Here is a 16,465-nt window from a genome sequence, read left to right on the forward strand (position 1 = left end):
TACAGCATGTTATTAGAGGATGATTCAGTGGCCTCTGCTCTGCTGTGAGTTTACCATGGGCAGGATTAGTGAAGGGAGCCAGCCGGCGATTAACTTTGCTGCAGTTTGAAACCCTCTTATGGGAGACAGAGCACCGAGGCTTAAGACAAATTACACCGACGCCTCTGCATAACACTGGGACAGGAGTGTGCGTGTCTGAGTGAAAGAGAGAGAGAGAGAGAGAGAGAGAGGTAGAGAGTGTGTGTGTATATGTGTGTGTGCGCATGTGTGTGCATGCCTGTGTGCGTGAAAGGTGGTGGCGGTAGTGATGGAGGGGTGTGATGAAGGAGCAGGGAACTACAGTAAAGGGTATTGGGAGGATGTTAGAGACAGATATGTTTTTTTTAACATATATATATAATGACACATGCTCTATATGCTCTGTAGAAGGGATTTAGGCCTGTAGCAAGAATCATTAATATTTGTGATTTAGAATAGAGAGGATTCAGGGGAAATGTGAAGTTACAGAGTTTTAATGTCTGAAAGGTTTTTCTCACTTATACTAATTAACAACTTCTCGTTTAAACTGATTGACAATTTGCATAATGCTTCCATTACCTGATTAATTATATTGGGTGCACTGTATTTTAGTGGTTGGTTACAACTTCCATGTTTTCCTTGTTCTTTCTAGTATACATCAGTATCATATACTTCAAGGGATATAGTGGCTGGACGTGTTCTTTGCAAAATGGAAAATGTCATGCACTAAATGACAGGACAAATGACATGCAGAATTTGAGAATCAGAGAATATGATGTGGTTATAATACATGCAAGTCTACAACAGTTCTCACAGAATAGAGCTGAATGTACAGACAAAACAAAACCTTTGGCTTGTAATTTGAGTGTTCCACTGTGTTGTGTATGCTTCTCAATGGCTATGAATAAAAAGCAGTAGAAAATGTTGTGAACAATGTTCCATTTCTCCCTCCTGTCGTCTCTTCCCTTCCTCTCTGAAAAAAAGGTATCATTAATTCATTGAGGTCATTTGAGGCTAGCTGAGCTTACATTAGCATCACAGAACATAGTAGTGGGATCATTGTCTGTTTGTAGGCTAAGTCTGTCTGTTGCAGGGTTTGGCTGGTGGGCTGGATGGGCTCGTTGTAATGGTTGGAATAAATGGAACGATATCAAACACATGGAAAACAAAAGCCTCCTCTGGTCGGTTGCAATGTTAGAGAGAAACACATAGACTCAAATGCCATTACATCCAAGGTTAACTTTTTGAATTCCAACAGGGACATATTAATGCTTTTAATTGGAATCTGTTTTATCGTTACACCATTACGGCTGAAATGGATGTTCTTAGTTAGAGTTTCACCTGGGAAGCTCGTCTGTATAATTGTTGTTGTGAAAATAATAGAATGGATGCCTCCCCGAGTTGCCTGTTATGCTTTAGGCACAGGTACTGATATGAGGACAACAGGGGGAATGAGATTTTAATCAACGTTTTAAACCCAATTGCCTCCAAACCAAATAAGTCAAGCAAATGAAGTACTTTAAGAGGGAAATGCAATGAAAATGGAGTCATTTGCAATAACACTGGAGAACAATTTAGCATATATGATTGCACATTTAAATGGCTGCTTTATCTTTTGAAAGGCTTACACTTCTGTCATGCTTCAGGGAAACGCCGCCTAATGTTCCTTGCAGGGGAGAGAAGTGATTTATTTTTCCGAAGTACGCTCTATCTCCATAGTTATTGCTAAAATACCTGAAGTACGAAAAGTAACTAAACACCTTTATTTTTTTGCTCTCAAAAGCGGATAATCAAAGCCACGTCGCAGACAAGTACACAGCACTTGACATTTAAAGTAATTCCCCTTTGAGATAACATCTGCAGTATTTACCATTATTGCCCATCTCCGCGAATGTCTGAAAAAAAGGTGCATTGTGTGCAGTGCTTGAAAACAGCAACCATTTCGTTGAATCCCAGCCAACTTGGCAACTTGACTTGACGACAGCAAAATGTTTTATTTTCTTATTTTATTACCAAGTATACAACAAATATCTACATTCAAATACCACATACTGTAGCATAACTGACACCACACGTTTCAAGTCGAGTCCGCCCAATCAAAAATGATCAAAATGTCCTCCTATTATTTCACATCATCTTTGACAAAGAAGTCCCTTTGTTTATTTGGCGTCGTTTTGCTGAAGTACATTTTCTTCTTCTTTACATATGGCACTTGAAGAAGCAGATTATCAAAGTTATCAAAGTCTATGGGACGGGATGCGAGGGTTGAGATCAAGCAACAATGTATGGCAGAGTTGGACTCCACCCCTAAGCTGATACCCTGATGAAATGCTTTTTACCATATCGTACAACCCCTGGTTTTACTCATCCAGCTATGTTTATAATGATGAGTAAAACATTTACGGTAACTGGCCATCCTTCATTTCAAATACAGATACTGTAATGTCCCTCAGTCTTGCTGTGGTATCATGGACAGTTTATTTCAAAACAAGAGTTTAAAGATTGTGTTTGCGTCCCAAAATGCACCCTATTTCCTATATAGTGCACTACTTTGCATTGTGTGCAATTTGGGGGACACACATTTCCTGATGAATGCATGATCATGCTTTATGCTCCTAACCAGCAGCAAAACAACAAAGGGTTCAAACTAACAAAATATGAATCGATACATTTAACAAATAATCTTAAAATCCAAATAGGATTACAGAGTTTCCATCTCCCTTACTATGTCTGAAACAAGACACTGAGAAATGCCGGGAGAAACATTGTCTTCGAAACACAGAATTGCAATTAGACGCCATTGAAACATTTATGTTACATCATAACTCTTGAACATATTTGAACATATTTTATGCCGAACCCACAACCTTGGGATAACATCAAACCAGTGTTTGTTTGATTCCCAAAAATAAGTTATAAGAAATATAAATACAGCACATGAAAAAATAAATAAATTAATAAGAGACAGCCACATATTGAAGTTACCCTTAATGGAAAAAAAATTGCAGTTCTCAAATCAAAATGGTCATCAAAAATGTATCTTACTCTTCCTTTTTTTCCCTTGTGTCAGTGGCTTGGAATACAAAAAGCAAAGTCTTAACCGAAAATATTGTCAAAACAAACCAACAAAAAAGAAGTCAGCATTTCAGAGTTTGTTTGTGTCCTGCGTAAGTGTGTGCAGGAAGGTAAGGCTAAGTATGTTGAGTCCCTTGTTTTCCCCTCATTCCCCTCTCTTGTGTTCATCTGAGGGGAATGGGACCCTTTGGACCAGAGAGCTGCTGGCGCCTGTGGCTAGGGCCTGGGTCGGCCAATAGAGTTAACTAACGTGTTGACTTTGAAGCCCTTTGCTTTGAGGGCCTTGTGATGCTAGCTGTCTGTCAGTCAGTCAGTCCAGGCTACTCTCAAGCCTCTCTTGGAGTTGGGGAAGGGTGGTGATGGCAGCCACACAGCTAGGAGGAAACCCAGCTCAGGGTTGAGTCTACCCAGCTCTAAGGCTATAGAGAAGAGGCGATGCTGCAGTGGTGCTATTGCAAATTCTGCAGTTCTACGGCGAACACACCTTTCAAATTCATTCTCTCTATTTCTCTCTCTCTCTGTTCCTGTCTATCTACATGTCTCCGTTTCAGCCATAGTCTCTCTATGTTTCAGTCTCTTCTTCCTATAAGATGTGTGTATATAGGGGTGAGTCTCTTGTTCCTTCCTCCCCTCTACCACATGGGAGGGTTGTTTGTCTCCAGAACCCCGTACATCTCTGCCAGTTTCTTAAACCTGGGCCCCCAGTCATTGAGATAATCATACTCGTGATCAGTATTGGAGCAGCCAGACTGCAGCGAGCTCAGGGACTCAGCCACCGATCCCTCCCCCTCATAGGCGTAGGTCTGTAGGGAGTCGTAAGGTGGGGCGCAGGGGTCCAAATCCGCCTCCAGGAGCTTGGATAGCACATACCCCTGCACGTTGCTGTCTCCACCAACACAAACGCTCCCTGGCCAGCCCACACATGCAAGGGGAACGTAGCGTGAAAGGCTCTCGATTTCGGGCAGCATGTCCTGACGTTGCTTCCCCACTAGGTGGGCCTCGTGGGGGTTCCACATGGCAGCGATGTCGAAGGCCTCAGTGTCCTCCTCTCCGCCCCCCTCGTCATCGTAGCGGACGATGTTCTCGTGGACGTTGTCTTCCTCATCGTGCAGGTAGGGCTTCTTACGGTGGCTCCGGAGGGACAACATGAGCAAGATCATCACTAGTGGAGAAAAAATAGACATGGTCAGATACAACATGAACCCCAAATATGGAAGATTATTAATGGTTGCTTCAGTGAGTTTAGTGAGTTAGTGTACTATACTAAGACGTTCAATATACGCATAGATATGGTAAAAGAGGGTTTGTATAGAGTGGAATATGATGTTGTTGTATACAAAGACAATACAAATATACAGTAGCTCATTAAGTACATGTAAAGCAGATCAGCAGTGGAGAAAATCACTTCAAAGAACATGATCATGACCTACCAAGCATCACGAAGATACATGCCAGTATGGCGATGAGTGCCCCTCTGCTCAGACTAGCCGGTAGGTGGTAGGCCTCAGCATTACAGGACATAACGTTGCCCTCCACATCGCAGCTACACACACGGATAGTCAGGGTGCTGGTGCTGGTCTGGACCGGCAGCTCTCCATCTGAGATAAAGATTGGAAGGTAGTAGACTGACTGGTCCTGCTGAGACCAACCCCCACGCCGCGTCAGGATCCATGCTGTGTTGTCTACATCGAGGACAGAGAGAGAGAGGAGCCTGGTTAGATACATATATACACTGAGTGTACAAAACATTAGGAACATGCTCTTTCCATGTCATAAACTGACCAGGTGATTCCAGGTGAAGGCTACGATCCCTTATTGATGTCACCTGTTAAATTCACATCAATCAGTATAGATGAAGGAGGGGAAACAGGTTAAAAGAAGGATTTTTAAACCTTGAGACATTTGAAACATGGATGCCAGTCACACCGGTTTGAGTGTGTCAAGAACTGCAACGCTGCTGTGTTTTTCATGCTCAAAAGTTTCCCGTATGAAGAATGGTCGACCACCCAAAGGACATCCAGCCAAATTGACAGAATTTGGGAAGCATTGGAGTCAATATGGGCCAGAATCCATGTGAAATGTTTTCGACACCTTGTAGAGTCCATGCCCTGATGAATTGAGGCTGTTCTGAGGGAAAAGTTGGGTGCAGCTTAACATTAGGAAGGTGTTCCTAATGTTTGTACACTCAGTGTATGTTACATCATTACCAAGAGTGGTGTTTGTCAGACCATGAGTCATCCCATGCTACACGTGAACGTAAACGGATGCTACACGTAAACGTCTGTAGCATCCGAAAGGTTTGACCTACAAACTATTATGACAACTCTATGGTTTTGCTCCACGACCCTCTACGGCCCCCTTCAGATGTCGATGTGCCAACCTCTGTTTGGTAGCGTCTGAACCGTTTGGGCTACAAACTAATGTGGAAAACTGAGATTCTCACGAACACGCCTCTATGGAAAATGGAGATTCTCACAAACACGATGGTGTTCACCGTTTTGTTCTATGTACCCATAGAATGACTCGTCTGAAGGTAATCAGTACTGTTTTTTTTTTTAAACACATGGAATATGAAGTAAGTTTTTCACCTTTATATATCTCCTAGCTTTAGGACAGGTACTTTTGTTTTTTTAGGACAGGCACCTTTTTCTTATTATTTATTTTTTGACTGTCCCTTTTTGCCATTTATGAATTTTATTTTACCTTTATTTAACTAGGCAAGTCAGCAAAGAACAAATTATTATTTTCAATGACGGCCTAGTGGGTTAACTGCCTGTTCAGGGGCAGAACGACAAATTTGTACCTTGTCAGCTCGGGGGTTTGAACTTGCAAACTTCCGGTTACTAGTCCAACGCTCTAACCACTAGGCTACCCTGCTGCCCCATTTTGTTTCTATGGGCTGTAGTAGTAAAGGCCAAAATCAATATTATATATTTTATATACCTGCATATATTTTTTTTTAAATTGTTTTTGATACCTAAAGTGGTCCTAAAATTCAAAATCAAAATCAAACCCACACCTTAGACTCTAAAGAATTAAGCACAAAAGGGAAATTATGTCAACAGAAAATGGTAGTCCAGGTAATGATGTGGGTTTTACTGCTGTATAATAAAGCCTTTATTTACCTTGGTTGTCTCTGAGGGTGAAGTTGGGGTTGTTAGCAGCCTCTGGTGCCAGGCTGTAGTAGAAATGCTGACCTCCCAGAGGATCATCTGGGTCTATTGCTGTCACTGTCTGAATCAGCTTAGGTCACCAGACAACAAGACAACAGCCAGGAGATGGGAGAGAGAGACAGTTAGGATCGCTGACCTGAGACAAGTTGTGAGTGAAACTGTCAGATATTACATACATTCATATTATGCAGATATTTCTTTACAGTATTCCATCAATTTGAATAATTCTTCATATGATAAAATCACAGGTCTGCAAATAGTGGTTATTGGTCTGCCTCTGTTCACGTCTTGTGTGTGTATCTTTCTTGTGTATGTGTGTGTGTGTGTGTGTGTGTGTGTGTGTGTGTGTTTGTGTGTGTGTGTATGCCTCTGTACCTGTCCAGCCTTGGCGCTCTCACAGACAAATGCTTCAAAATAGTGTGTCAGCGATGGAGGGTTATCATTCACGTCCAGAATCTTCACAGCTACAGACACACTCCCGATCATACTGGGATTATCTGGAAGAAAACACACACACACATGCACACATACAAGTTAGTGTACAAGACACACACACACACACTAGCCAATGACGAAAGACAGACTAGGATGAAATACTCAGAATGGTTGATTAGAATAAGATTAGAATAAGACATTTGAATACCTTAATCAGCTGTGTAATTGGCAATGGAAATGCTAGCAGGCAGTAACTACTTTCTCAGCTTTCATCAAACAATTGATCAATCAATAGCTTGACTTTGGCACTCTCCAGTTGAGGGTGAATGGCTCTCTGTGCTGCATGTGTGTGTGTGTGTGTAGACTCCAAGTAACAACTCTCTCTCTCCCCCTCCATCTCTCCCTGGGGCCTGCAGCTACAACACAGCCCTCCCACCACACTGGAATATTTACATTCTTCTGCTGTCTTTTCTTGTCCCTGTCCCTCTCCACCCCCCTCTCCTGATAACCAATTGAGTCATATGTGCCAATTTGACCCAATTCAGGTGTGTTTTATTCAATGAAGCCATTAATTAAAACAAAGCTCCACTCGTTAGTGTGCATTCCAAACAAACAGAAACAAAACAAGGGGACTGAAGGTGACTCTCCTGGGTCCTGAATACTCCTGCTGTGTACAAGTCTGTTTTATATTATCAGACAATATAATATTATAATGTGGCCTCATTCAAAATAAACCAGATATGTGTGTATGTAACATACTGTATGTGGCTTTGTCCCAAATGGCACCATGTTCCCTATATAGTGCACTTATTTTGTACTATTGTAGACAATAGGGTGTCATTTGTGTGTGTGCGCGTGTGTGTGTACGTGCGTGTGTGTGTGACGTACTCATCTCCATTGCCAGGACGGTGATGTTATGCCAGGATAACTCTTCTCTGTCCAGCGCCAGCACCGTCATCAACGCCCCGGAAGTGATGTCAATGTAGAAATATTTCCCCAGGTCAGTGGTCATCTCTATGGAATACCTGGTGACAGAGGGACACAATGGTAACCAATGTTGAGTAACACTTATCTGGTATTTACATACATTGCCTTCACAAAGTATTCAAACCCCTTGACTTCTTCCACATTTTGTTTTGTTACAAAGTGTTATTACAGTGGACTTAATTGTCATGTTCTTTCTCCAAGATCTACACCGAATACTCTGTAATGTGGAAGTGGTAGAGAAAAATTTGAACAATTGTTTAAAATCGATGAAAAATAAAACACGGCGATATCTTGATTAGATTCAACACCGAGTCAATACGTGTTAGAATCACCTTTGGCAGCGATTATAGCTGTGAGTCTTTCTAGGTAAGTCTCTAACATGCCAACCACACCGCTCGTGTCACGTGTGTGAGTGTTTCAAAATAAATGTACACATACATGTTACTCAATCATTGCACCCACTCTGCTAGCGCGTGTCAACGAGAGTCTGCGTAACCAGGCACTAAAATAGAACTTGAATCTATTTGTGACACTTGACGCGCTGCAAGTTCCACCTCTCCAATCTCCTGACTGGTTGTTAGGAGGATATGCAGTGGCTTGCGAAAGTATTCACCCCTCTTCGCATTTTTCCTATTTTGTAGCCTTACAACCTGGAATGAATAACTTCACCATGCTCAACGGGATATTCAGTGTCTGCGATCTACCAATAGGTGCCTTTCTTTGTGAGGCATTGGAAATCATCCCTAGTCTTTGTGGTTGTATATGTGTTTGAAAAGTCCTTGCAAAAATTGTTTAGGGTTGCCATAACAAAGGGGTTGAATAATTATTGAATCAAGACATTTCAGCTTGTCATTGTTAATTCATTTGTAAAAAAAACCAAAACATTTTCAACATAATTCCTCTTTGACATTATGGGGTATTGTGTGTAGGCCAGTGACCAAAACTACTCAAGTAAATACATTTAATTTGTTATACAACAAAATGTGGAAAAAGTCAAGGGGTGTGAATATAAAGCATGCACATATCTTTATCTATTGCATGGGCTGTTGCGTTTTCTTGTTCAAGAAATACTAATGAAAATTGTTATTTTTAACATGAGTTCTTCTTTATTCTAGTTAACCGGAGATGTAAAGAATAGTGAGTGCATTGAACTGGAATCTCCCGCGCTCCAACTGACATGTGTGGGCTGCACGTGGTCACGTGGCATCAGATACATTGTGCCACATGAGCTTGGAATTTTGGATGCAGTAATTACAGAATTACTGCAGTTGAACTGCAGTTATACTGCACTCTAACTGCAATATACCAAAATAACACAGTTTTTGCTGCAGTGTAACTGCAGTTAGAATGCAGAATAGCTGCAGCTCTGTAACTACTGCATCCAAAATACCACAGTTGACCGCAGTTACTACACTTTTACTACAGTTTCACAACTGAAATATTTTTGGGGAAGGGTCGTGTGTGTTCATGCACTTTCTAACATTAAAAAATGTCTCAATTCTGGGGGCACCCTCACAAAAACGTTTGCAGTCAGAGTGCAGTATAACTGCAGTACACATTTTTCAGTGTAACTGCAGTTCGAGTGCAGTGTCACGACTCTCCTGTGAAGATCTGAAGGATCAGGTTACGGTGGCTCAGCTCTACAGCGTCCTCTCTCTCTCCCACGCTGTATTCCAAGCAGTTTTGGTGGTCCGTGGACACTTAAGGAAAAGTCTTGTTGAGTTTGTTTCATTTGGTGACCTCATGAAGGACAGGAGACACTTTGTTTGTATGCACTTCTCAATTATGAGGATTGCATCTGAATGTTGTGTAAAATACATGATTAATCATAAGAATACTTTTGGAAAGATAACAATGTGATCTTAGTCTTCTAAATAAGAATTGTTTTTCATAGTGACTTATGATCAGTCAGTTGCCACGCACCCATGAGCACAGATATTACACGGTGTCATGGAATGCCCCCTTTTCTACTAAAAGTATATAACCCATTTACGACAAAATTTACATTAGACCAGAAAACATGGAAGCTGTCGCTACTTGTTGAAATGGTTGGCAACTCTACCAAAGGACAAGACCAGAGAACGTGGAGATCATTCCCACGTTGAAATGGCTAAGATATCTACAAACTAAAAAACAATTATTCAGGCTGCAGCTGTTTAAGTACTTTTAGTCTGGTAAAAGCAACTGGTTCAAACGACCGAATGGTACTCTGACATATCTATTATAACAAGCTACGACTATGAAATACTTTGATCTCTGGTGGACAAACCAGAGACTTTCTGTCGAATATCTGTCCAGCAGACGGACCGGCGATCGCAGAAAGGGACAACAAAGGCATACACTCGTAAATATGTCATTTGAAATGTATTTTCGAATCAGCTGTTGTTCATGTTCAAAGTATTATAATTTCCATGAATGTTGTTATCGACTCGGAATTTCCCCCTCTTGAGCTGTCCCCACCCTTCACTAGTGACTTTTCTTCGTGTCATGTTAGTAACCAATGTATGACCTACTGTGTGGGTGTTCATGTAATTATGTGATTGATTAGTTAGTTAAGCCAATTTCTATATCGCTGATTCATGATTAATGTTAGGGTTCGTGCAGATATCCAAGGGTTTGCGACATTCAGGAATGAGACTGATGAGGTAATAATACATTAATAGAAAACTGTAATCAATAAGATAATAAAATATCTGAAGAGATATTTTCGGGAAATTGTAACTCTATAAACAACATTTTCCCGTGGTGCCTCAACTTCCTAGTTAATTACTATTCCATGATTCGTTTAATTATGGAATAATTACACATAGAGAATTTATTTGATTATATAACAGTCTTCACATTTAATGACAGCAAACGCTATGAACAACAGTATAACTGCAGGACACTGCAGGTATTCTGCAATTACTGCGTCCAAATACCACAGTCGAATGCAGTTACTACACTTTGACTGCAGTTTCAAAACTGAAATCTTCTTTTGTAAGGGAAATGCAATTCGAGCTAGCTCCTCAAACCGTCTCAGTTGTGATCGAATCAGCAATATATCTGCATTCTGCCAAATTGAGCTGCAGCACAGAGCTGGTGTGTGTGCGTATACATGCAATGGGCTTTACTGTGCTGTGCTACACAGGCTGGCTCATCTCCTGCCACCACGGGCCACTTTCCAAAGCGCTCCTCAGAGAACATCACACAACAATGAGTAAACAGACAGCCACTCAGAGATGAAGCCAGATGAATAGGGGGGGGGGGGGGGGGGGGCACTACTTCAGGACACAGCTTAATCCCATATTCATAGGGTCTCAAAGAAGGAAATTAAGTCGATTTAGAATCCTACTGGGAAAGACCTGAAAGAACAAACATAGGCTCTGTGTACAGTGATCGCTCTTTTTCCCTCCCTCCCTCCCTCCCTCCCTCCCTCCCTCCCTCCCTCCCTCCCTCCCTCCCTCCCTCCCTCCCTCCCTCCCTCCCTCCCTCCCCTTTCTGTCTCAGTGTGAACTAAACTCCCAAAGGCAGGCTTCCTGACCCATCATTGTGCAGCAGTACACACAGAGAACATGGAGAGAAAATGGAGAGAGTTCTCAGCTATACACAGAGAGAGTCCTTGGCAGAATCACCTGGTCTGTCAGACTGGTTTAGACCCTACACACACATACACACACACACACACACACACACACACACACACACACACACACACACACACACACACACACACACACACACACACACACACACACACAAGATGTGGAATGGCAAGCTGTCAATGTTTAAGGCAGACCCAGCACTCTATGTACTCTCCTTTACTGATTTGTGTGTGTGTGTGTGTGTGTGTGTGTGTGTGTGTGTGTGTGTGTGTGTGTGTGTGTGTGTGTGTGTGTGTGCGCCAGCATGTGCGCCAGCATGTGTGCGCCAGCATGTGTGTGCCAGCGTGTTTTTGTGTGTGTTTTGGGAACCATGATCCCGGGGGCAGGGAACATGCCCAGCATAGGCGATGGTAGGGGAAGATCCCCCTAAAGGAGCACTATTAATATCACTCTATGGTGTGTGTGTTTGCCAGTGACAGTTAGAGACAGCAAGTGTTGGGAGAAAGCGGGAGAGAGAGAGAGAAAGGCCTTCTCTCTCCTGTTGTATTGATTCCCCCATTTAAGGTCAACCTTATTCCCAATGGGTTTTGGTCAAAAGTAATGCGCTACATAGGGAAAAAGGTGCAATTTGGGACGCATATGTTGTCTGTCATATAGTAATGTTAGCCACACCATTTGGCCACGGTGAAACAATTGCAATTCAAGGTTGATGCTCTTACTGTAGTCATGCTCACAGGGCTGGTTTGATTTGCATCCTCACACACATAATTCCCAGAGCTTTCCCGATCTGCTTCAAGCGTGTCCCCCAAATGGCACCCTATTCCCTATAGCACTAAACAGGGAATAGAGTACTATTTGGGACACTTGCTGAGACTGAGGGGTTTTAATATATTCACTAAAGCCACATTATCATTTTATTTTTATTTTTTTTATTTTTTTTACCCCTTTTTCTCCCCAATTTCGTGGTATACAATTGTTTTAGTAGCTACTATCTTGTATCTCTCATCGCTACAACTCCTGTACAGGCTCGGGAGAGACGAAGTCATGCGTCCTCCGATACACAACCCAACCAAGCCGCATTGCTTCTTAACACAGCGCCATCCAACCCGGAAGCCAGCCGCACCAATGTGTCGGAGGAGACACTGTGCACCTGGCAACCTTGGTTGGCACGAACTGCGCCCGGCCCGCCACAGGAGTTGCTGGTGCGCGATGAGACAAGGATTTCCATACCGGCCAAACCCTCCCTAACCCGGACAGCGCTAGGCCAATTGTGCGTCGCCCCACGGGCCTCCCGGTTGCGGCCGGTTACGACAGAGCCTGGGCGCAAACCCAGAGTCTCTGGTGGCACAGCTGGCGCTGCAGTACAGCGCCCTTAACCACTGCGCCACCCGGGAGGCCCTAAAGCCACATTATCTAACAGACAGAGCATTACAAAGAGGGATGACATTGGCATACCAGCATTCTGAAATAGCAGTTCATTTTAATGGCGAGAAATGATTTGTACTTGGATCCCATACAAATACACTATATATACAAAAGTATATAAACACCCCTTCAAATCAGTGGATTCGGCTATTTTCAGCCACACCCGTTGCTGACAGCTGTATAAAATCGAGCACACAACCATGCAATCTCCATAGTCAAACATTGGCACTAGAATGTCCTTACTGAAGAGCTCAGTGACTTTCAAGGTAGCACCGTCATAGGATGCCATCTTTCCAACAATTCAGTTCGTCAAATTTCTACCCTGCTAGAACTGCCCCGGTCAACTGTAAGTGCTGTTATTGTGAATTGGAAAACGTCTAGGAGCAACAACGGCTCAGCCATGAAGTGGTAGGCCACACAAGCATACAGAATGGGACCACCGAGTGCCGAAGCGAATGCGGTGTAAAAATGGTCTGTCCTCGGTTGCAACCCTCACTACCGAGTTCCAAACTGCCTCTGGAAGAAACATCAATAACTTTTGTCGGGAGCTTCATGAAATGGGTTTCCATGGACCAGCAGCACACACACAAGCCTAAGCTCACTATGCACAATGCCAAGTGTCGGCTGGAGTGGTGCAAAGCTCCCCACCATTGGACTCTGGTGCAGTGGGACCATGTTTTCTGGAGTGATGAATCACGCTTCACAATCTGGTAGTCCGACTGACAAATCTAGGTTTGGCGGAAGCCAGGAGTACGGTACCTGTCGCAATGCATAGTACCAACTGTTAAGTTAGTGGAGGAGGAATAATGGTCTGAGACTAGGCCCCTTAGTTCCAGTGAAATTTAATCTTAACGCTACAGCATACAATGACATTCTATACGATTCTGCACTTCCAACTTTGTGACAACATTTTGGGGAAGGCCCTTTGCTGTTTCAGCACGACAATGCCCACATGCACAAAGCAAGGTCCGTACAGAAACTGTTTGTCGAGATCGAGCTCTGACCTCAACCCCATCGAACACCTTTGGGATGAATTGGAACACAGACTGCGAGTCAGGCCTAATCTCCCAACAGAAGTGCCCGACCTCCCGAACGCTTTTGTAGCAGAATGGAAGCAAGTCCCTGCACCAATGCACATAGTGGAAGGCCTTCCCAAAAGAGTGGAGGCTGTTATAGCAGCAGCAGGTGTCCAGGTCATGTCGTGTATCTGGCTCCAGCTGAAATTAGCACATTGAAAGATTTTCAAATCTGACAATCCAAAAATGTTTAGCCTCAAGTGATGTGAATGTTGATGAGTAGCAGTGTGAGATGAGCCCCTGACCATTAGTGTATTCCCCATATAGTGTATTATCCTCTAGATATAGGGCTGGGATATTGTACATTGCTGCAAATTGACCTCAAGAAGCCCAAACAGATATAACATTTGACCGAAAGTAATGAATAGGGTGCCATTTGGGATGCACAGTGAAACTACGCTACACTCTAACCCAACATCTGCTCTGTGAGTGAGGTAAACACATTGCATAATTTAAAATGATGGGAAAGTCTCCTAATACCACACAATCCAGTACAGTGGACTGATTAGGGTCCTTAAAAATGCCAGATCATCATCATTAACACCATCTTCATTGCCAATGAACTAAAATCGCATAGCCCATTGTCTATATCACTCTGAGCTGTCACATCAGCTCAATGTTTTATTTAAACACAGCCTTGTACACTCCAATACCATACTGACACCATCTGGCCACAAGATGACATTACATGACATTGGTTAAAACATTTTGGGTGGTATTTTGCTGTTAACCATGTCCTCACCTGATGGAGTTATTGGAAGCATCAGGGTCTCTGGCAGAGACCGTCTTGAACACTGTGCCAATCTCTGCTTCTTCAGAGACCTCTATGTAGTATGCAGCAGAGCTAAACTCTGGGGGCTCGTCTATATCCTCTACGCTGACGTGAACAATGGTAACATGGCTGAACGGGCCCTTGTCCAGAAAACGGTGGTCCAGGTGTGTGTTGGCTCCTTCTATCTTCAGAGTGTAGCTTGCTTTGCTCTCAAAGTTCAGAGGCTAGAGGGGAGAGAGGCGATGTTTACCGCATTGGTAGGTACGTTGTGTCATAGGTGTAATTCATATGAATAGTTAAATGATGCGGCCGCGGAGGTTTCTGTGCACTTCGGCACTTCCACAAAAAAAAAAGGTTCACAGGTGGGTTGAGAAAGGATCCACTAGGAGTGAACCAACAATCAAATAATGAATCTAAATTAAATTGAATTCAACGTGACTTATTGCATTTGCATTTTAGTCATTTACGGCTGTGTCGACTCCTCTGTCCTCTGTCAGAGGCATGTCATTACCTTTCATTGAAGTCTAGCCCGTGTGTGTGTTTTCATTGGTGTAACCTTTCATTGAAGTCTACCCTGTGTGTGTGTTTTCATTGGTGTAACCTTTCATTGAAGTCTACCCTGTGTCTGTGTTTTCATTGGTGTAACCTTTCATTGAAGTCTACCCCGTGTGTGTGTTTTCATTGGTGTAACCTTTCATTGAAGTCTACCCCGTGTGTGTGTTTTCATTGGTGTAACCTTTCATCGATGTCTACCCTCTGTACCTTTTTGATGGTGATGATGCCAAACAGGTTGGTGGGGTCTGTGCTGATGTCGAAGGTGTCCCTCCCGTCTCCGTCAATGATGCTGTACCTCATCTCTGCGTTGATGCCAATGTCACGATCCTTCGCCCGGATACGACCCACAACAGACCCCACGGGAGCCGACTCCAGAACGCTCATCTGATACAGCTCTGAGAAGGGGAAGGAGATAGGAGAGAGAGTGTTAAATGCATTTCTTTAGTTGATGAGGTATTATGTAATAACATGTGTTAGCTCATTGTTCCTCTAGAGGGTGCCACATTTATGTAATTACACCAGGACATTAGAAGGATAAACCACAGACCGTTGAGCAGAAATTGGTTCAGTCTGAGAGACGGTTCGCAAAATGGGTTGTATTGTCTTATGGGTCAACGAGAATTAATTTCACCAATTTAACCTAATTTCAAAAACAGGGGTGACAGCGGTTCTCAATTTGCCGTGCTCCCTCTGTCTGAACTGAAACGGTCACACATTATGGTTGTCAGACAAGCGCACCCGAAGCTCCTCACAACGTATTAAAGTCTCACTTAAGCGATGTGACTAATTTGAGAGAAGAGAGGGGGACGTGGGGGAAATAAGGGGGAGAGAGAGGAAAAGTCGAGGCCACCAGTCAGGCAGAAAGCTAGGGGATATGGCTGAGGATAGACAGATGATAGAGAGAGATGAACTGCCGATCTCTCATTGGACGGTAATGTGGAGATCAGGAATGGGGCCAATCAAAGAGACAGCATTGGGGCCGGAATGGGACTGGTGGCCGGGTGAAGAGAAAGAAAGAGAGGTGGGGGCATGGGGCGACTGGTGGCCGAGGAGGGATGGAAAGAGGGAGAGTAGTGAGAGGGTGGGGGATGGGAGTTGATGGAGGGATGATGAGGACAGAAAGAATAGTGTGAGAGTGGGGAGGGTTAATGGGCTGGTGACAGACTGGTGGCCAAAGTAGATGATGAAGAGGAAGGAGAGAGAGAGAGAGAGCATGGTCTGAAGGAGAGGGACAAGCGAGGGGATACACTGTTGATTAAGTGGTGGAGAGGGTTGGAGAGAAAGAGCAAGAGGAGAGGACAGCAGAGACGGAACAGGAAGCGAGACATCCCACTACCATTTTTTCTGACTGATATACAGTCAATG

The 16,465-nt window shown here is 43.4% G+C and overlaps 1 protein-coding gene across 2 annotated transcripts in view; it reads right to left on the reverse strand.

Annotated features, from left to right (window-relative positions):
- Positions 1-2,009: 2,009 nt before the first annotated feature.
- LOC110490012 (cadherin-20) overlaps positions 2,010-16,465 on the reverse strand; it is a 126,516-nt gene continuing 112,060 nt past the window's right edge. For both annotated transcript variants that reach the window (XM_036944302.2, XM_036944301.2), the window contains exons 6-12: positions 15,308-15,495; positions 14,516-14,769; positions 7,590-7,726; positions 6,642-6,763; positions 6,219-6,336; positions 4,524-4,775; positions 2,010-4,255 (exon numbers count right to left, since the gene is read on the reverse strand). In XM_036944302.2, coding sequence (XP_036800197.1) covers positions 3,726-4,255; positions 4,524-4,775; positions 6,219-6,336; positions 6,642-6,763; positions 7,590-7,726; positions 14,516-14,769; positions 15,308-15,495 — 1,601 coding nt within the window. In that variant the 3' untranslated portion in view covers positions 2,010-3,725. The remainder of the gene's footprint in view (positions 4,256-4,523; positions 4,776-6,218; positions 6,337-6,641; positions 6,764-7,589; positions 7,727-14,515; positions 14,770-15,307; positions 15,496-16,465) is intronic.

The sequence above is a fragment of the Oncorhynchus mykiss genome, chromosome 15, assembly GCF_057628025.1.
Source record: "Oncorhynchus mykiss isolate SJ-2025 chromosome 15, ASM5762802v1, whole genome shotgun sequence".
In the NCBI taxonomy this organism is placed as follows: domain Eukaryota; kingdom Metazoa; phylum Chordata; class Actinopteri; order Salmoniformes; family Salmonidae; genus Oncorhynchus; species Oncorhynchus mykiss.